This window comes from Ursus maritimus, unplaced genomic scaffold (assembly GCF_017311325.1).
Source record: "Ursus maritimus isolate PB19 unplaced genomic scaffold, ASM1731132v1 scaffold_7, whole genome shotgun sequence".
NCBI classification, from domain to species: Eukaryota; Metazoa; Chordata; class Mammalia; order Carnivora; family Ursidae; genus Ursus; species Ursus maritimus.
In genome coordinates, this window is record NW_024426885.1 from 43,352,011 (window position 1) to 43,373,386 (window position 21,376).

Genomic DNA, 21,376 nt, shown 5'->3' on the forward strand with positions numbered 1-21,376 from the left:
AGTAAACAAAGATGCGTTCTGATAGTCTGTTGTTTGCAGCACAATTTCCCCCAAATTCTAAGCACGCAACTGTATTAACATAAAGGCAAGATATTAACAATTCTTCCTGCCCACATTCATTACTGATTCTATGCCCTCAGACACCTTTAGAATGAATTCTAAATAAATAAATAAAAAAGATCCCATATTCTCATGGATAATAAGACTAATAGAAGGAACATCAAAGACCATTCATTTTTTTTAAAGGTCTACAATATATTATGTGTTGTACTAGGTATAAAAAAATATGGAGCTGAATACAATGCTGTTCCTATGGAACCTAGAGACCTAGTGAGGGAGATAGGTAAACAAATGACAAGACCATGTCTCAAGCATAACAACATATGAGAACAAAAAGAAAAATTATGCCTGATTGTAGAGGTCATAGAAGGCATCCAAGAATCACAAACATCTGAACTGAGTTTTAGGATGAGTTAAGAATTTGCCAAGTAGACAAGAAGGGAAGAACATTCAGGGGAGAGCACCAGTACATGCTAAGCACAAGGGCAAAAAAAAAATATGGTATGTTCCAGTAACTTCCAACTGTTAGACTAAATTTGGAGATCACAGTGTTGGTGGAAAAGCACAGGCAAGTGCCAGCTCATACCTCCCATCAGGCTAAATGGTTCTGACTTTATGCAGCAGATAATGGCAGATGCTGATAAATTTTAAACAAAGGAATCATAAGATCCAATGTGTATTTTACAATGCTATTTTGGTAGAATTAGTGAGGAATGTACAGGAAGGGTGACTGTAGGCAGAACAGCCCCGCAGTATGTTATTGCTAATAGCCCAGATGATAAATTATAAGGGTCTAAAATTAATATACTGAAAGCAAAACTGGAAAGGATTGAAAGGTTTTTTTTAAAGGTGGTCATCAGGCAAGCAGCTGTTTGGAAGGAATTCAAGATGCGTTACAGGTTTCTTGCTTTGGAGATGCATGATGAGGTCCTAATCTGTATCCACCAGCCCATTCATTTCACAGCGTCAGCAGCCCAAAAGACTCAGAGGACAAAAGGAATCCCACCACCTATTGAGGGGTGGGGCAGACTGCAGGAAATATCCTGTAGTCACAAATAAGTAGAGCTTTAGTACTCCATCCTTGCAACTTTCAGAATGGTTGGTTACTGAAGCTTCAAAATGTGGGCACATCCCCAGGCTTGAAGAGCTAAGCGCTTCTAACTAGACCCAGTAATTCCATGTCTTACTTTAGTTAGATACATAAACCTCAGCACACCATTCTGAGAATTCTCAGAAGCAATGGTTACAGGTGTCAAGGTCAAGAGTGAGAGCGGCACTACTGGATAACTGTGCAGGGGACTGGTAGGATCTTCAGTGATAATCTTAAACATCTATTCTGGGCTGCCTACAAAGATAACCAGAGATACGAGCTCCTTACAGGAATGTGCCATGTTTTATTTGTTGTTGTAGTTGGTATTCCTAGTATTTGGCACATTGTAGGGATCAAATACGTATTTTCTAGATAAACTAATAAATAAATGAAATTAATAAGTAGTATATTCCAAAATTGCTTCTTTGGTAATAAATGACCAAAATAATACTTCCCTATTAGGTCAGTGATAAATAACCAAATAAAAAAAGTAAAAAAAAAAAAAAAAACCTGATGAAAAAGAAATCTTATAACAGAAAAAAAAAGTTTTCTTTAAGTTTGGGGTTAGCATAATGATTAATGTTTAGAAGGGCAGCAGGAAGAATTATAAGTTAACCAGAACACAGCACCTCTCATGACCTACTAGCTAAGCTACAAATATTTTTTATCTGGAGATCGACATTTCTGGATGAAATAAGCTGGGAAAACTATCTTAACAAGCATTCAACTATTTTCCATTTCTAATCCTAATCATTAAATATGATTATACATGTAAAACATGTAGCATAGAACCTCCTAGCACATCAAAAGGGCTCAATAAATGTTACCTATGATTATTAAAATGTGTGAGAATGATGAATTCAAGCCATCGCCCTTTTGTAACTGTGTTTTGAAAAAAGGGGGCAAGTTTTATAGCAGTATCCTAAAGTAGTGGCTATAGAATAAGAGCTTTCCAGGCTTCAAATAAGTATTTCAGTCATGTCAGTTATATCTAAGTGTTTTAAATCCATAGTAGGCATATCTGATATGATATAGAAGTCAAGGTTCCTTAAGTACCTTCCTGAAGATAAAACAGAGCTAGGACATGCAAGGCACTTTAAAGTATAGAAAGAATTTATATATGGCTATATGGAGGAGCTAGTACAACACAATACTGAATCACTTAGCTTTTGGAATCAGACTGACCTGGGTTTGAGTTTTGACTCCATCACTTACTATTGGTGAGTTACTGAGTAAATTATCTTACTACTCTGAGATGGAATTTCGTAATTTATAAAATGAGGATAATAACAGTATTTACAACTTACTGAATTGTTTTAAATAATAAATGATAACATGCATACCAAACTGCTTAGTATAGTGCCTAACACATTATAAATACTTGAGAAATGCTATATTCTGGGCTCTGAGAGAACAGCATTTCCCTTCTTCCAAGGGTAAAGAGTCAAACACTAAGTTTGCATGTAAGTTTGCATGTGTGATCTCTAATTATCACAAGAGCCTCAGGGGAAAGTACTGTCTCATTTATGTAGAGAGTAAACTGAGTTTAAAAGAAATTAAGTAACATATTGAAATTCACATACTTTAGCAAATGGTAAAGCCAGAATTTGAACTGACAGAGAATTTAAAATGCAGCACTAAAACTTTATTATTCTGTGTTACTTGGGTAATTCCAGTGAGTTCACAGACTTTCAGAATATGTAGTATAGCAGGAGGATTATTTTAAAAAGTTAACAGGCAAATTCAATACCAACATTCAGATACAAACTTCCCGGATAATACCCTATGTCTTTCTCAGCTGATCTATCCTACACAAGATAAGTTTCAGACACCAAACTCAAGCCACACTATGCAGCAGTATTTTGGGAAGAAAAAAAAAAAAAAAGGTCCAAGTGACCTACTGGAGGAAATACACTGAACGCAAGGAGAGGCAAATTAGCACTCATCACTGAGAAAAACTTCACCTTCACTGTTTCCTACCATTTCAAAGATTTCTAGCATTAGCATAAGAAAAAATACTCATAGCAGTTTCTGTAAACATTTTTTCTAGAGTTACTAAACGATAAGATACCAGTTAGAAATGTCAAATCCCGACTGAGAAAAATATGTCTAAGTGTGTAAGGTAGAAAGCAGGAAATGTTCTAAAGCATAATAATGCTACTGCGTAGCAGACAGGAATTACTTAAAATTATTTTCTTGGTACATAGAAGTTTATTATTATTATTATTATTATTATTATTATTATTTACATTTTAAAGGCTAAAAAGGAGATGGAAATGGAGCCATCTGTAACATGCCTGTATTGTCATGCAGGCTCTGACATGCATCATGCAAACCGGGAAAAAAAAACAAAAACAGAAAGTGACTATGAGGAAGGTGGTAGGAAAAAATCTGAAATTGTACTGTACCACGCTTTGTCAGAGAAGTAATGGACTAACTTCTCAACTCCTTGCCAATGGCATAATGGGAGAGCAGAGACAAGAAAAAGACAGGACAATGGTGTCAGAGACCACACACAACACCAAGGAACTGCCATGACTGGGTATAGCAGCCAACAGTATTTGCTTAGCTTTTGTTGTGTTTTTCCAGGCAGTATTATTTTATTTAGTATATTTATGTAAAATGAAAACATTTTAAATAAATTTATACTTTCTTGCTAAAGAGGTTTGCAAGTTAATATAAATATTCATAACCACAGAACAGTATATGTAAAACTACTCACACTTAAAAGGAATCACTTGAAGAATCTTACCAAATAAAATATTGAAAGGGTTTTGACACAATTTAATATTCATACTCCAAAGATCTAAAAAGGTTTAGCCACATGTAATCCCTTACGGAGCAAGTAGAAATTATTTCTTTAATAATTTCAGAAAGCCTTGCACATTATAAACTAAATACAATTCAATATTAGTTTACTTTTATTACTATTGCTGCATTGAAGACCAATTAAAGTATAATCTGATCTTCACGTATGTCTGTCTTAAACATGATGTTCTAATTTATAAGGGAAGCTCCACACATCACTAGAAAGATGGAAGACATGACTGGATCGCGAGTATAACTAGATGCAAAGAATTTTGCTCTGTAATTTACATGAACCCAATTACAACTTCCAAAGTTTTCTAGGAACTAGGAATGCTCTTATTCCTCTAGATCTCAGAATGATGCCTCTAGATCTTAGAGAATTTAGAGAAGATAACTGATTGATAAAGAGAAATTACATATAAACAAATTCTGAGATAAGGAGTTCAACAGCTTTTCTAAGTTGATCAGTTAACTTCCTTAAAAACTATCAAACTGATTAATATTGACTTAAGTAATAAGCATTTACAACTGAGGCACAATCAGTGTGAGATGCTTATGTTCATGAGTCTTTATCTCTAAGACACAGAACTCATTAGCATTTAACCTCTGGGATTCAGAGTAGTTCAGAAAACAAAACTAAACATCATAATAGTACCATTCCATTGCTGTGACCAATATGCATGGTATATTTATCCAGAGTACGATACTGCAGGCATTACGGTACAACAAATACGGCTAACAATTTTTCAATCTACAGAGCAGGTTGTTATAAAAGTCTTATGCAGAAAACATCAATTGCTGTGTTTCTCATAATTACAAAGTGCCCAGAGAAACTAGTTTATGGGGCAGCCCCCTGGACCATGAGTTTAATGCACATTTCCAGTCAATTAACCAATGACTAACATAAACAGCACTTGAAATTAGCTACAAAAATGGACAGAGTGTCATATTCTATATTATTTGTTCAGTTTTTACTGAGTTACCCTAGTTTCCATTTCACTGAAAATATTTTATTTTTATGAAAAGTCACTCCCAGAGCTAATTTCTCATTAAAGCACTGAAGCTAATGCTACCCTTACATACAAAATTGATTACAGTCACATGGTAGAGCCAATCAGCTTGAGCCACATTAATGTACACCTTATGAACATGTTTGGCAGCTCAACAATACACATCAAGTGTTTTTAGAAAGTGCACAACCCTCTGATTAAGCAACATCCTTCCAGTAATCTATCTAAGAGAGACGGTGAAACTGATATATACACAAGGATAAATGGCATTGCAAGGATATCTCTATTTAATAGGGAAAAATGGAAACATCAATGCCCAACAACAGGAAAAGATTAATTATAGTACAGCCACACGATAATGTATTATCATGTACCCATTAAAATGGTGCTTTTAAGAAATATTTACTATATTGAAAATGTTGATATAATGATACTATGTGAAAAAAGTAAAACAAAAAATTAAGAAAATATGAGAGTATTATATGTTCTAAGAGAAAGTACTATTTCATTCAACTTTTATCTGAATTTTAAACACACTCACATGTTTGTTGGGCTGTTAAGTACATAGTTTCATTTAGTAAATACACACTGGGCTGTGATATAAAATGAATTTTAAGTGTCATTTGTCAAAAAGGTTTGTGAAACATCCCCTGAGGGTTATAAGAGAAGGAGGAGGATATAAGACAATGTAATCATCATCCTTAATGTAATTCTGGGTGGAATAGTTATTTATTATAATATAAATTTAGAAATCAGGCAATGCTAATGCTATATCAAGAAACTGCTGAGCTATTAAGACATAGGTAGGTGCACTTATATTATTTTTGTTGTTTAAAAACAATTTTGTCTCACCTAAGTTACTGCACATTAAAGGTAAAGGTTGGTAAGATTTCTAAATTCTTCCAATCAAGGTGTTAAAGAGCAAATTTAAAAGTCTTTTTAGGCATGACAAGAAATAGGTATTACTTCAAAATACACTTTTTGAAAAGTCAAGTCCTCCTAAAAGTATATGCTCTGACAAGAAGTGCGACTTGAGATTACCATTAGGGCTTTTTACTTGCCAAAAGCAATTACCTTTATTAAATTTTCCTACTATGAGGTAGGTTATTTATCATTCCTAATTTTATACATTGGAAATCAAAAAGACTAAACTAATGTTAGTTAAGTCAATTTAGACAAAAGCTGAAGTCAGGACAACAAGAAGACCCCTTCTATGTCCAAAGGTAGGTATTTTCTACTAGCCCAGAGAAAAATTTAATTTGAAACTGGAAGACAAGCAAGTTGAGACTAGTAATATACTCAAGAAAAGAAATGGAAGTCACAATTTCCTGACAAAGAGAAAAATATGTAAAGACCAGGATTTTCCTTTTCTCTCCATTCTTCTAGAGATATTCTTAAATTCAGCAAGAACATCCTTGGCCAATGCAGCTTTCCTAAGTGACCAAAGCTAAGCATTCCCTGTAAACATTAATTATTTCACTCTTCACATATCCAGAACAGGCTATCTCATAATGCTGGAAGGTCTACCATTCCTATAAACTAAAAACAAAAACAAAACCAGATTGTCCTTACTGAAGCCTGCCTGACTTTTGCATTTAGAAGAAAAGTCAGTTCACTTATGTTGATGTTCAAGAGGGCCTCGAAAAGAATTTATTAATGAAACAGATTATAATAAAGAAGAACTCTCTCAACTATCTACCATCACTTACAGAATTAACCTCTCCAAAAATCAGCCCTAGGAATCACATACTAACTAAACATGGAGACAAATATTATTTTACTAAATATAAGTTCAGTGTAGGAAGGGGGAGATCTATTCCAAACCCTATGAAAACCACTGGACTCCATACCTTTCTTTTCTATATATTTTTAAAAGATTTTATTTATTTATTTGAGAGACAGAGCACGTGCATACATGAGCAAGGGGAGGGGCAGAGGGAGAGGGAGAAGCAGACTCCCCACTGAGCAGGGAGCTTGATGTAGAATTCGATCCCGGGGTCCCAGGATCATGACCTGAGCTGAAAGCAGATGCTAAACTGACTGAGCCACCCAGGTGCCCCCTTTCTATATTTTAGAAAAATTAAAAATATTCTTTAAAAAATTAAATTTCTGTATTTTAGATAATTTACATATAATTCTGTATTTTATATTCTATAAAAATTCTATATTTTAGAGAAATTTAAAATATCCTTTAAAAAATTAAAATAATAATAATTTTATTAGTAAACTGCTTTGGCTGTTCTCAGGGTAAATCCAAAGTAGTATAGTAGTTCAGAACATGTTTTTCCTCTAAAGGAACCTTCCCTACTCAATAAGAGGTATCAAAAAGCCATTAATAAGCCATCTAATTATCACTTTCCACAAACAGGGTCCTACAAGTCTCAATCATCAAGTTCCAGGGCCAGTTCTCTTAGCTATGTAAGCTGTCTAGAACCTACTCAAGAAAAGACTCCAATATGTATTATCTTCTGATAGGTGGCTAACACATCTATACTCTAGAGAACAAAAACTTTCTCCTTACTAATTTAAAGATGAGGAGAAGGAAGTTTGATCTACAAAAGCCAGAAAGATCTTGATAGTGTTGCAAGACAGTGCTTCTTCACAGTTGGGAAATGGAAAAGGCAGCTCTAACCCAAGAGGAAAGAAGGGAGAAACATTTAAAAATGGAGGGCCAATGACTCAAGGGAGGGACAAGAAAAGTCTAAAGCTTTGCAAATAAGAAACTAGTGAAATGAGTGTTTCTAAGAAACATGTTTTAAAAATAAACATAGGGGCGCCTGGGTGGCACAGCGGTTAAGCGTCTGCCTTCAGCTCAGGGCGTGATCCCGGCGTTGTGGGATCGAGCCTCACATCAGGCTCCTCCGCTATGAGCCTGCTTCTTCCTCTCCCACTCCCCCTGCTTGTGTTCCCTCTCTCGCTGGCTGTCTCTATCTCTGTCAAATAAATAAATAAAATCTTTTTTAAAAAAATAAATAAATAAAAATAAACATAAATCTTTGTTTTCAATATGACATAATTAACCTTAAACTTCAATTCCACATTATAGCTAGCTGAAGGGAAGGAAAACGAGGGAGAAGAACGGTAGGGTAAGAGGATAGGAACTAAAAGGGAGCTATAGTAAATTCAAGGAAGGGATGTTAATCTGAGGTGAACCTGTCAAACCATGCAATTTACTAGCTACAAGCCTAAAAATATATTATTACGTTATAGCTGCCCTTTGAAAGTCGGATTAGTTCACTAGCGTTTTAAAGTAATTTCTTATGTGCTACGAATACTTAAATAGAGAAAGGAAAGAGAAGTACTTGAAGACAAGAGAAGTAAAAAGGAGGCCTACAGAAGTGGTAGGGGATGGAAAAGGAAGAAGAGGAGAAGGAAGAATCCCTCTTCTCATTGCTTCCACTAAAGAAATTAACTTGCTACTAAATAATTTGACATAAACACCTATACAAACTTTCTATTCCATTTTCTTTTAAACAAAAAACACACAAGGGAAGCAGAGGCATAATAGCTAAAAAAATAAATAAATAAACCTCAAACCTTGTCTCAAATTCATACTGATACCTCATAATTTTGCTTCATTCAATAAATGAATTTTTATTTGAATAAATCACATTTCTTAATTTTAACTGCTTAAAACTTTGGGACCTTTGATACTTCACATGGATAAAGATAATTTATGAAAAAATTGATCTGAATCAAAAATCAGGGTAAATCCATGCAGGAGGCATGAAAGTGACTGATTGACAATAGTAATATCTCTTTTTCATTAATATTAGCTTTTTTGGGTGACTTTTCAAAAAAGATAAAATATAACCAACTTACCAGGTATACTTAAGTACATAATATAAAATAATAAACACTGTTTTGGAAAGCAGATTCAATGTAAACAAAAATTTTTTTAAGTCAAACAATTACTAAATCATTAGAAATGTTAGTAAACCATGCATATTCAAAAGCCATTTTCTTCTGTACTGTAAAGCAGCTGATGAATTACAAAAACATATTAGTTGTTAAAAAAAAACCCTTGAAATGATTAAATTAGAGACTTCTTTTAGATGACAGTGAAATGCAATCAAAGCTTCTTGATTAGGAAATATTTAAAGAAATGTGCAATGGTCTAGTAAGCCTGCTCCCTCAAACAGTATGCATCTGTCCATGTCACTGCAGATAGTGCGTACATTTTTGAAGTAGCTAGATAAAAAAATTGTTATTCATATATCTCAAGGTCACAAAAAAAGAAAATACATTAAAGGCAGATGCATGTCAGTAGGTCTAGGGTCACTGGCAATAGGTTTAAATAGCATTAGAATGAAATTAACTTCAGATAGTTCTCCTACAGGCTCTAAGTAGAAGTCTATTCACATGCAGTCAAAGGAAGGGTTAATTAAGAGAAGAGAGCCCAGGGAGTGCTGGTTTAGCACATGCCTGCAGGTCACTCTGGACAGGAGATGGGGTGCTGGGGGAGGGACAGGTCATGCAGAAGGGAAATACCATGAATGGGAAGCCAGAGCAGGATAGGAGTGAGAGACACAGACTCACTCTGTCTGCGGTGCGGCGGAACAGTCCGTGGGATCCCCTGGAAGGAGCCCTGCCAAGGAGAGAAGGAGGGAGCAGAATACCCACCCTGTGCAGAGAGAGACAGGGTAGGGAGGTATAATAAAAAAGGGAACCGAAAAATAGAGAAACCAAAGTCATACTTTAAAAAAAAATAACAACAATAGTGTTAATAAGAAGACAGATTTCATTTTTTTAATATATGTAGTTCAAATGGTTAAAAATACATCATAATTCAAACCTAGGTATTATTCATATATTTAAAAAATTATTTTCCCCTAATATTTATAGTTAATGCATAAGAAATGAAATACATATTCTTTCTGGTATACATTACATTTATCATCATATAATTCTTTTTTAAATAGCAGATTCCAGTCTTTTAAAAAAGTGAAAGCATTTAAAAAGGGAGATAGACTTTTAAGTGTTAAGCACAGAAACTGTATCAATTATAAATCAGGCAACAAAAAACTATCATACAAAAATTTTTTATTTCTTTTTAAATCATAGGTTTTCAGAGGATTAGCAGGTAAAATAAAGAACACTAGCTGAAGATAGCAGAACCAACACAGCATTAAAAAGACTTAGGATGTTCTGAGAGTGAGTACTGTCAAGAATGTGACATACAGGCCACAGGTTAAACATGCATGCTTTTTAATATGAGTAACTTATGGCTTCTTATATTTACTTAATAACAGGTTATCAGAATTGGAATACATCTGCAATGGCATTTACTTTAATTTCCTCACTTTCCGATAAAACTGGGTTATCAAGAAAAAAAATCTGTTCAATGTCTCACAAATAGAACCAGACTGGGTCTCAGGTCTGTTCCTACTACCCTCACCAACTGAAATATATCCACAAATAAAACTATTAAAATACTAACAAAATCATCAAGGAAAATGAGCTGTACATCATTATCATACCCAGTTCAATTTTCAAAAGAAAGTCTGCATAATTTTTCAAATTAATCTGACATAGAAATAATTTATTAGAAAATTACTAATGTAGTTTTATTGGTGTTTACAGATTTCATAAACACTCGTCCAAATAAAATTTTTTTCCACTTCTGATTCAATATTTCTTGGTTCAGTTCAGTATAATCAGATACTCCAAATTTAAGAGTAATCGTATCTACACTGCTCACTATAAAACAAAAACAGAATGATCCACTTTCTATGTTAATGAAGAGGAAAAACAGCTCCCAGAAACCATGTGGAATTAATGATTTTTAGAATATCCTAGTAAATAAAGATCCTATCTTTTGAAATTATTATCTTTTCTCCACTAATTTAGCCACAGATGTTTGTGAAAATAGCTTAGAAAATATTTAATAGGGTGATAATCCCAAGTGTTCTCCAAAGATATTGCCTGATACAACTCTATTTTGCTGTTTCAGAAATATTTTGGTTCAAAAGCTTTACAGAAAACAAATCCTCAACCAAGAAGGGGCATGCACTTTTCCTATAGTTTCACCAGGGCCAAGCTTCTACCCACTGTACTGGGTGAAGACACCTTCAGATGGGGATTTTTGTATATAAGCTAAACCAGCAGCCAGAGATTCCTTTTCAAAGAAATAAATTCTCTCTGGAGGTTTGTGAAAATAGTACTGACTGGGGGCCAGGGGAACTGTTTTTCTTTGGATCTTCTGTAAGCTTAAAAAAGTCACTGATCTTCTCTGAGCCTCAGTTTCCTCATTTGTAAGATGCAGGATTAGAAAGTGCTAGAGAATGAATTATTTGTGTTCCCCCCAAATTGCATATGGTGAGACCTATTCCCCCAGTGTGATGGTATTTGGAGGTGAGGACTTTGGGAGGTGAGTAGGTCATGAGGGTGGAGCCCTCGTGAATGGGATTCTTGCCTTTATAAAAGAAACCCAGAAAGCTGTCTTGCCCCATCCACCATGAGAGGACACAAGAAGATGGTTGTCTATGCAGGCCCTCACCAGACACTGAGTCTTTGCTCTTGGACCTCCCAACTTCCAAAACTGTGGGGAAAAGATTTCTATCGTTTATAAGCCACCCAGTCTATGGTGTTCTATTATAGCTGCCCGAACAGACTAAGACAGAATGGTTCATCTCTAAGAAGATCCTCACTTTCAGTTCTTAGAATTCAGTTACTCACATATCTGTCCTTATCCCTACTCCAATCATTGTTATCCTTTAGTTTTATAACTGCTTATATAGCATCTAAAACAATCAACTTTTTATTAAATTGTCTCTCATGATAATTCATTAGCTCTTTGAAATAATTTAAGTGAAAGATCTGTCACAATACTGAGAACCTGGAAGGAGTTTTAAAGGATGTTAAATGTCTTACCTTCTTTGCCTAACAGTCCCTAACACACAGCAGGCTCTAAATAACTGTTTATGGATTTAAACGGAATTAAATGAAGCTATTAAAAAATGAAGTTACTGTATTTAACTAGAGATAAAGCTATAACATCAGGCCGGGATACACATTGCAAGCACCTAAGAATTTTAGAAACAAAAATAATGATACCCGTCTTCACTCACCCAAGATCAACAAAACATGATCTCTGGGATAGGCTTGAGCATGAGAGGTAAAGAGAGACAACCTTGTGAAATAAATACATAAATAGCTCTTGCCTGCTCCTGCTAAGGGGCACCCGTTTATTACCAGGTGAACAGCTGTCATTTCAGCTTATGCCCAATAAGGCAAAAAATATTACTCATTTTACTTACTTCACTTTAAATGTCTCCTTCCACTTCTCCACCCATCTACCTAATTCCTATCATGCCTTCCAAGCCCATTTCAAACCCATTCCCTGAAAGCTTCTCTGGATCCTACCTGAACTGATTATGATCATTCTTGTTTATAAATATCGACATCATTTGGTGGGCACTTGTCTCAGGGAATTTTTCTTCTGCTTTTCATTATGTTGATTTGAATATTTCTCTTTTTCTTCTATGAAATATAACCACCCTGAGAATAATAGCTTTCTCACTTTTCTTGGTGTCAATTATAGCTTCAGTAAGTGACTTTCACAGAACAGAAATATACTTTGATTAAAATTTAATAGAAGTGGTACTTCCAGTTTCAGCACAAGATGGAATAGATAACACTTCCCCCTTTTCCTTCTGCAAAGTACAGGCAAAAACTCTCGACATTATATATAAAACAAACAAAAAACTCTGAAAGGTGAAGCTAAGAAGATGATAAGCTAGGGACTTTGAAAATCTGAGGACAAACATAGTAGAAAATTCTTGGGGTATCTTTTTTGCCTAACGTACCCTAGACTAGGTGATGGAGAAGCCAGCACCTAGAAATGCCAATGGGCATAGATAAAAACAAAAACAGAAATAGTGTCAAGAAAATCCTGAACCATGCCAAAGAACCAGGAAAGAGGTAGCTTAGCAGTTCACAAAACCTGTATACAATGACCTGCTAAATGCCACAGGAAAAACTGCAGCCCCAGCCCTATTCCCAACAGAAAAGACCAACGATGGAGCCTAGGCTTCCTTCCCTGGCTCTATTATTGTCTTATGTCACTCTTAATGTATGTATAGGAAATATTTAAGACACTTATAAATGGGGGAGAGAAAGGAACTTTGGGCAGAAAGGTTCTCTACTTAGCAAACTACTAAGTTATCTATGTATAATACCTATAATACCTAAGAGGTATAAGTAAAATACAGAAAGGCAAGAAAAAGAAAACAGAAACAAATAAGAGAGGAAACAAAACAAAAAATAAAATGGCAGACTTAACATATCAGTAATTACATTAAATATAAAGGATGTATAGACACCAATTAGACAGACTGGCAGAGAGGATAAAGAATCATGACCCAATCATATACAGGACACAAGAAATTCACTTTATATATAACAATATAGTTGTTTTAAAGTAAAACAGGAAAAAGTTATACCATGCTAAAAATCACAAGAAAGTAAGAATTGCTATGTTAATATTAAATAAAGGAGGATTCAGAGCAAATTACCAGGCAAAAAAGTGACCTTATAAAATGATAAAAGGATCAATCTACCAAAAAGACACAGTGACCCTAAATGCGTAGAAACAAAAACTCAGAGAACTGAAAGAACAGCCAAATCCATAATTGCAGTTGCAAAGTTTAACACTCGTCTCTTAATAATTGATAAAACAACTAGACAATAAAATCAGCAGTGATACAGAAGGACTCAAGGACACCATCAACAATCAGGATCTAGTCAACATGTATAGAATACTTCATTCAGCAAAAGCCAAATAAACGTTCTTTTCAAGAGTCCATAGAACATTTACCAAAACAGACCACAGTGTTATGTAGGCCACAACACGAACCATAGCAAACTAAAAGAATAAAAATAGCACAGAACGTGTTTTCTGACCACAATGGAATCAAATTAGAAATCAGTAACTGAAAAATGATAGAAAAATTCCCAAACCCTTGGATACTAAACAATGTAATTCATGGTTCAAAGAAGTTTCAAGGGAAATTAAACACACACATGCATACACAAACACACACACTGAATACAAAAGAAATGAAAGTTGTAGAACACAGCTACAGCAGTAACAGAAAAGAGAAAAAAAAAACCCAAATCAATAAGCTGAACTGTCACCTTAAGAAATTTGGGGAAAAATACCAAAATAAACCAAAAGTAATTAGAAAAAAGAATACAATAAAGAGCAGAAACTGCAGAAATTGAACACAGAAAAACAGAGGTAATCAAGGAAACAAAAAGTTGGTTCTTTGAAAAGTTTGATAAAATTGACAAACCACACTACAAATGATAAAGATGAGAGAGATGATTCAAATTACCAAAATCATGAATGAAACAGGGTCACAATACAGATCCTTCAACCATTAGAAAGGGATACTATAAACAACTCTACAGTCATAAACTTGACAAATGAGAAGAAATGGACAAATTCCTCAAAACCACAAACGATGAAAACTCATCTGAGATGATAGAGATCATCTGAATAGATCTATAACAATTAAAAAAACTCCCCCCAAAAGAAATCTCCAGGCCTAGATGGTCCACTGGAGAATTCCACCAATGTTTAAAGAATTAACATCAATTCTACGTAATCTCTTCCAGAAAACAGAACTAGAAGAAAGAATACTTCCCCCACTCACTTATGAAGCTAGAATTACCCCAACAGAAAACCAATAAGGATAGTATAAAACAAAAAACCAGAAATCAACAGACTATTACTCCTCATGAATATAAACATAAATAAGCTTTAATAAAATATTATTGATTAGAATTCAAAAATATATAAAAGAATTATACACTGTGATCAAGGGGGGTTTAGGTCAACAAGACTGATTCAAAAATGATCAATGCAATCAACAGGCTAAAGTGTAAAAAAAGACATGTTCATATATATTAGTATAGCAAAATGACTGAATAAAATCCAACACACATTCATGATGAAAATTCTCTGCAAACTAGGAATAGAAAGGAAATTTCTCAACTTGATAAAAAGCATCTTTCAAATATCTATAGCTAATTTTTATTTAATGGTGAAAGACCGAATGCTTTCCCCCGTAGATCAAGAACATGACAGGAATGTCCACTTTCATCATTCTTACTCAACATACTATTGGAAGTCCTAGCCAGTGGCATAATGTAAGAAAAGGAAATAAAAGACATATAGATCAAAAAGTGAGAAAATTGTTCCTATTTGCAGATGACATGATGGTCCACACGGAAAATCTAGATCTACAAGAAAAACCCAGAACTAGGAAGAGAGTTTAGTAAGTTTATAAGATACAAGATCCATATACAAAAGTCTGTTGTATTTCTAAATACCAGCAATGAACACATGAAACTCAAATTTAAAAGACAATAAATACCATTTATAAATAATCACTCAATATGATGAAATACTTAATAAATCTAAGAAAGCATATGCAGAACTCATATTCTGAAAACTAAAAATGTTGATTAAAGAAATTTTAAAAATGATTTAAACTAATGGAGAGATATACCTTATTCATGGATTGGAATACGCAACATACTAAAGATGTTAACTCCAAAATGATACTTAGGTATAATACATTTTCTCTCAAAATCCTGGCAAGATTTTCTTTTTTTAAGATAAACACAAGCTAATTCTAAAATGACGCGGGAAAGAAAATAAATTAGAATATATAAACAATTATGAAACAGAAAAAGTAGAAGGAATCACTCAACTTAAGACTTTTTACAGTTACAGCAATCAAGACAGTGAAGTATTGGTGGAGGGGTAGACACATAGATCAATGGAATGGAAAATCCAGGAGTAGATCCATACAAGTATATAGTCAACTGACTTTTGACAAAAACGCACAAGTAATTTAATAGAGAAAGGATAATATTTTTTTAAAAATGGTGCGAAGCAACTGGGTATTTGTAGGAAAATAATGAACCTTGACCCAAACCTCATATCTTACATAAAAATTAACTCAAAATGGATCACAGATTTATTTATTTATTTTAAAGATTTTATTTATTTATTTATTTATTTATTTATTTGACAGAAAGAGAGAAAGAGAACAAGCAGAGGGAACACCAGAGGGAGAGGGAGAAGCAGGCTCCCCACTGAGCAGGGAGCCCAATGGGGGGCTGGATCCCAAGACCCTGGGACCATGACCTGAGCAGAAGGCAGACACTTAACTGACTGAGCCACCCAGGTGCCCTGTGGATCACAGATTTAAATGTAGAATGTAAACTATAAACATCTCAGAAGAAAACAATATTTTCAGTGTCTTGGCCTTGGTAAAGAGTTTAAACATAAAGTAAAAACCACAATCCATAAAAGAAAGAATATTGATAAATTGAACTTCAAAATTAAAGTCTTTTACTCTTGAATGACTCTGTGAAGAAGATGGAAAGACAAACTATTGGGGGAAAATACTTGCAAACCATATACCTTACTCTTATGTAAGGACTCAGGAGTATATAAAGAACTCTAAATTCAATAGTAAAAAAATAAAAAATCAAGTTAGAAAATGGGAAGACACGAAGATATATTTCAAGGAAGATGGCAAATAAACACAAAAAGGCATCAACACTATTAGCCATTAGGGAATTAGAAATGAAAACTACACCGATATATCAATATACATTTACTTAGAATGTCTAAAATTAAAAAATATTAACACTACTAAATGCTGATAAAGATGCAGAGAAACTATCACTCATACAATGTTGATGAGAATCTGTTCTGGCAGTTGTGATAAACAGTTCAGGAATTCTTTTGAGTACTAAACAGAATTGTCATATGACCCAGAAATCACACTACTGGGCATTTATCCCAGAGAAATGAAAATGCGTATCTGCACAAGATCCTCTACACAAATACTCAAAGCAGCTTTATTTGTAATAGCTAAAAACTAGAAGTGATCAAAATGTCCCTCGACAGATGAAGTGGTTAAACTATGGATCACCTGTATCAATGGAATACTACTTGGCAATAAAAAAGGAACAAATTATTGATAGACACAACTTATTGGATGAATTTCCAAGGTGTTATTCTGAGTGAAAAAAGTAATCTCAAAATCTTACACACTATAATATCACTTACATAACATTCTTGAAATGACCGAATTATAGATATGGAAAACCAGATTAGTGGTTGCCATTAGGAATAGTAGAGGAAGAAGGGAATGATTGTGACTATTAAAAGGCAGCACACAAGGCAGAACTTTGTAGTGGTGCAATAATTCTGCATCTTAAATATGGTGTTGTTGCTGGAATCTACACAGCAATAAAATGGCAAAGAACTACATATATACTACTGTCAATTTCCTGGTTTTGATATTGTACTGTACTTATATAAAATGTCATCATTGTGGGATATTGGGTGAACTATACAAAGAATCTTTCTGTACTATTTTAATAACTTTTTATAAATCTATAAGTATTTAAAATAAAAATAGAGGAATAAAACCATAATGCATATTAGAATAATAATATAGAGGAAGATTATTTAAAATGCTGATTATATTGGTAGGGTCATATTCTCTTGGGGAGAGATAGAAAACATGTCTAAGAATATTTTCATCCTTAGAAACTAAAGGTAATTTCCCTGAGTATGAAAAGAAGAGATTATTTACTCTTTTCAACAGTAAACAACTGAAACAGCTATAAAATACATCACTAACTAAACCCTGAGATCAGGCAAGTTCAGAAATACTAGATATCTGAGCAACACTAAGCAGTAACACTAAGAGCAGGTATTGCCTCCCCTGATTCCCTGTCTATTGGGAGTGTTTCTAAAACAATAGACAACTTATGGAGAAGAATTTAACTTAGAAACTTAGAAGACTTAGGATTTATAAGATGTAAGGAAAGGGTGGGAGACCTGATCTACAGCAAAAAGAGCAGAAGCAACGCATGTTCCCAGATGCACGGACCTGTTCCATTAGTGAGTGCTGGAATACGCCACACTCCTGAAGTGTACCACAAGTGATGGCAGTTTCAAGATGGATCTGAAAGCCAGGTCTAGTCCCCAAATCTGCAACACATGTCCACCTTCCTCTGGTCCAGAAACAGCCTCATTCTCCTACCAACTCATTTACCCTTTGCTGTCTGCTCATGAGGATCATAAACTAAGAATCAGGCAATATCTTTGACTTAATATCCAAAACCCTTAGCACACTGGGATTGAAATATAGAATTAACTATCCTAATTTCACTGAATGAACAAATAAATGGCTCTATGGTTTAAAAGCTAAAGGAATGTACCCTATTTTTTGGGGGGGGGTTTCATTAATTCCTGCTACTTAGTTCAGGTTTAAAGCCTAATCCAATGACCAACACACAGAACTGAATTATGGATAGTCTGAAATGAAATGCTGTATAAATGTAAAACACCCCCAAATGTCAAAGACTTAGTACAAACAAAAACCAAAACTCAGAAAGTAAAAAATCTCAATATCTTCTTTTTATTGATTCCATTCTTAAACACTACTACTGGGTTAATAAACTATTTTATTAAAATTAATTCTGTGTTTCTTTTTACTTTAATTTGGATACTAGGAAATTTACATTATATATGCAGCTCACATTATATTTCTACTGCAGCACTAATCTAGAGGACACAGAGTGCATAATTCTTTCTTAGTTGATGCCATGAACTCATGAAGTTCCCTAAGCTCTAGCCAAGAAACTACCTTTTGCTCATCTGAATCTACTTTGAATCTTCTGATGACTTTTAAAATGAAATGGTAGATATGAGATGCTTTCTGCTAGAGAAACCACAGTAGTTTCTCTAAAACACTTTGTTTTATATAAAACAAAGAGCAGTAGGTATGCATATGAATATATTCCACCCAGGGGGAAGAATAAAATCTACTTGTAGAAAAACATACCTGGGATATCTGACATACAGTTTAATAATATGCATAACATTCTAATTATACTTTAAATTGGTGGGACATTAAAAAAAAAGTAAAGGAAAAAGAAAACATGAGAAACAGAAGTGTCTGAACTCAGGGTTTTAGAGGCAACTTCATTTCTCTTAAGATAAAGCCTAGCAAGTCTTCACATAAAACACTGTGTGAACTCTGTGTGGGATAAGACAAGGAACTGTGAGGCAATTCCTCCAGAACACTTGTAGCTTTTCCCTCAAACAGCTGCTTTTTCTTACCGCAGAGGTGAGAACAGATGAGCGTTTTCACCTGAAGCTAGAGTGTGGGGGAGTTTTATCTTAACACTGAAGACGCGAAACTCTTCCTGATTCATGATTAGTTTGCCTATTTCTCCCTCTTCTGGGAGAGTTTAGGAAGCTTCCTAGAATGGTCTTTCTTGCTCCCAAAGCGTCTGTGGCACTTGGCACTACAACACTGAGCTCTCCTAGGAGATGAAGCTCTATCACTAACGATTTCTGCCTTCCATTCACTCAAGTCCCCTCCACACCCTGAGTCTACATCTCCACCTAACTTCTCCTGAAAGACTGATTTGATCAAGTGGCTTCTTGAAAGCTAACAGGATTACCCATTTCTCAGTGATCATTAAATTGCTAAGAGTAAAATCTATGTGCTGCCTACATCCTTGATGTACAAGTCAGTAAATTAAAGTCTGTATTATACAAATGAAATGGATTACCAAAGTAGAAAACTTTGGTAAATTCCACTGTTTTCTAACTATAGTGTAGATAAACTTTGCTTCTTCAATGGATACTTTAAACGAAGTTTTAAAAATGCTTTCTATAGTTCTGGCATTTGGTATTAGAGGGTGCCGATTTAGATATCCTTAAAATTTATGACTAGATAAGTCACTCAATTGCTAAAATCATCATATTTAATTTGTTCTTAGCCTTGAAAAACAATTCTATTTTTCAGTCAGTGGTTTCAGATGTATCCATGAAAGTTACAGTACAATTGTTTAAAAATCAGTGTAAAGCTACACATAACAGGATTCTTGTTGTATTGTCATAAATACATGCGGCTAGCATGTGATGTCTCAGCTACAAAGATGGCTCCTGTCAGCATTTAGCTCACTGAAACACAGGCCATATTCAATAGTCTGTATCTAAAAATGACTAGACATCAACAATTTAAAAATAATTACATGATCACATTATAATTATTTGTTTAAACACCAAAGTATATGTACATGTTACTTAAAAATACTTCTAGTGGCATATGCTATATATAAACAATAGTGAATATAAATAAAGACCTCCACAAAGAAAGAAATCCTTTAATTCCCTCTGGAATATATATGAGTAATAATATAACACCTCTCCAATTGCGATAAAATGAAATACCAAAGTTTAAAATCAGCACATTAATCTCTCATAAAAATCAACTAATAATGCTCCCAAATCAGGAAGGTGTACAGCGTAAAAGAAAAAGGACTTAAGAGAGAGTCCTCTCAAGACAAATCTTTAGGTTGTGATGTTCCTTTCATTTAATATTTTATCTTATCTCCCAGGCAAGCAAAAAAAAGGGAGGGAGCAGAGTTCTTTAATAGTACATATAGCATGCTGCTAGGAAGTAGCAAACTCCTTCTCCTTCGGAAATTATGAACAGTTGACATGATTTCTGTGATATGTCTGTGATAAAGTTTTCCGATTTTATGTTTTCTATTTTATAAATAGTTATGATAGGAACATACTTGACTATGATATTTTGAACTATATGCATAATCCAGTAAATCTGAGACATGAGAACCTAATTCTAAGCACAAGGAATTGCCGATAATGCTGACCATACTCTAATTGTCGAATTTTTATAAGTTACATACATATCTATCAAATACACCATAAAATGGATTAAATCTTTGATTCACTACTAGAAACTAATTCTAAGAGAACATTTTTAAATGCATATAAAATCATCTTTCCTCACCTCTTTGCTATCTAATAAAGTGAGTTCTTAAAATATGAGAGAAAACTAGTAACAGATCTAATTGTGTATATTCTGAATTTCAACTGGTAGGCAACTTTCCCACTGATACAACAGAATTTATTCCTACGCTCGATTTTAAGAGTAATCCAGTGGGTCATTATGTGACAGGCCAGGTAGATCCTTTGGGTCCATCTTACAATCCTTTCTGTGAGATTCAAGGGGATAAATAATAAGAGAATTGATGGTTTGAGTCTAGAATTTTTTTTTTTTTAAGATTTTATTTATTTGACAGAGAGAGAGGCATCGAGAGAGAAACACAGGCAAGGGGAGTGGGAGAGAGAGAAGCAGGCTTCCCACTGAGCAGGGAGCCTGATGCAGGGCTCGATCCCAGAACGCTGGGATCATGACCTGAGCCAAAGGCAGACGCTTGACGACTGAGCCACCCAGGCGCCCCTAGAAATGTTTTCTTTTTTGATATTTTGGCTTCTCTAGTTCATCTGAGATATTTAAACAAAGGCTCTGTAAAATGCATATATTGTGAA

The 21,376-nt window shown here is 34.3% G+C and overlaps 1 protein-coding gene across 6 annotated transcripts in view; it reads right to left on the reverse strand.

Annotated features, from left to right (window-relative positions):
* The window catches only part of CCSER2 (coiled-coil serine rich protein 2), a 185,487-nt gene that overhangs the window by 8,203 nt on the left and 155,908 nt on the right, over positions 1–21,376 (reverse strand). Inside the window, exon 10 of one of the 6 annotated variants that reach the window (XM_040623890.1) lies at positions 9,460–9,592. The exons of 4 other annotated variants lie outside the window; for them this stretch is intronic. In XM_040623890.1, coding sequence (XP_040479824.1) covers positions 9,460–9,592 — 133 coding nt within the window. The remainder of the gene's footprint in view (positions 1–9,459; positions 9,593–21,376) is intronic. One more of the 6 variants, XM_040623891.1, reaches the window with a different exon arrangement.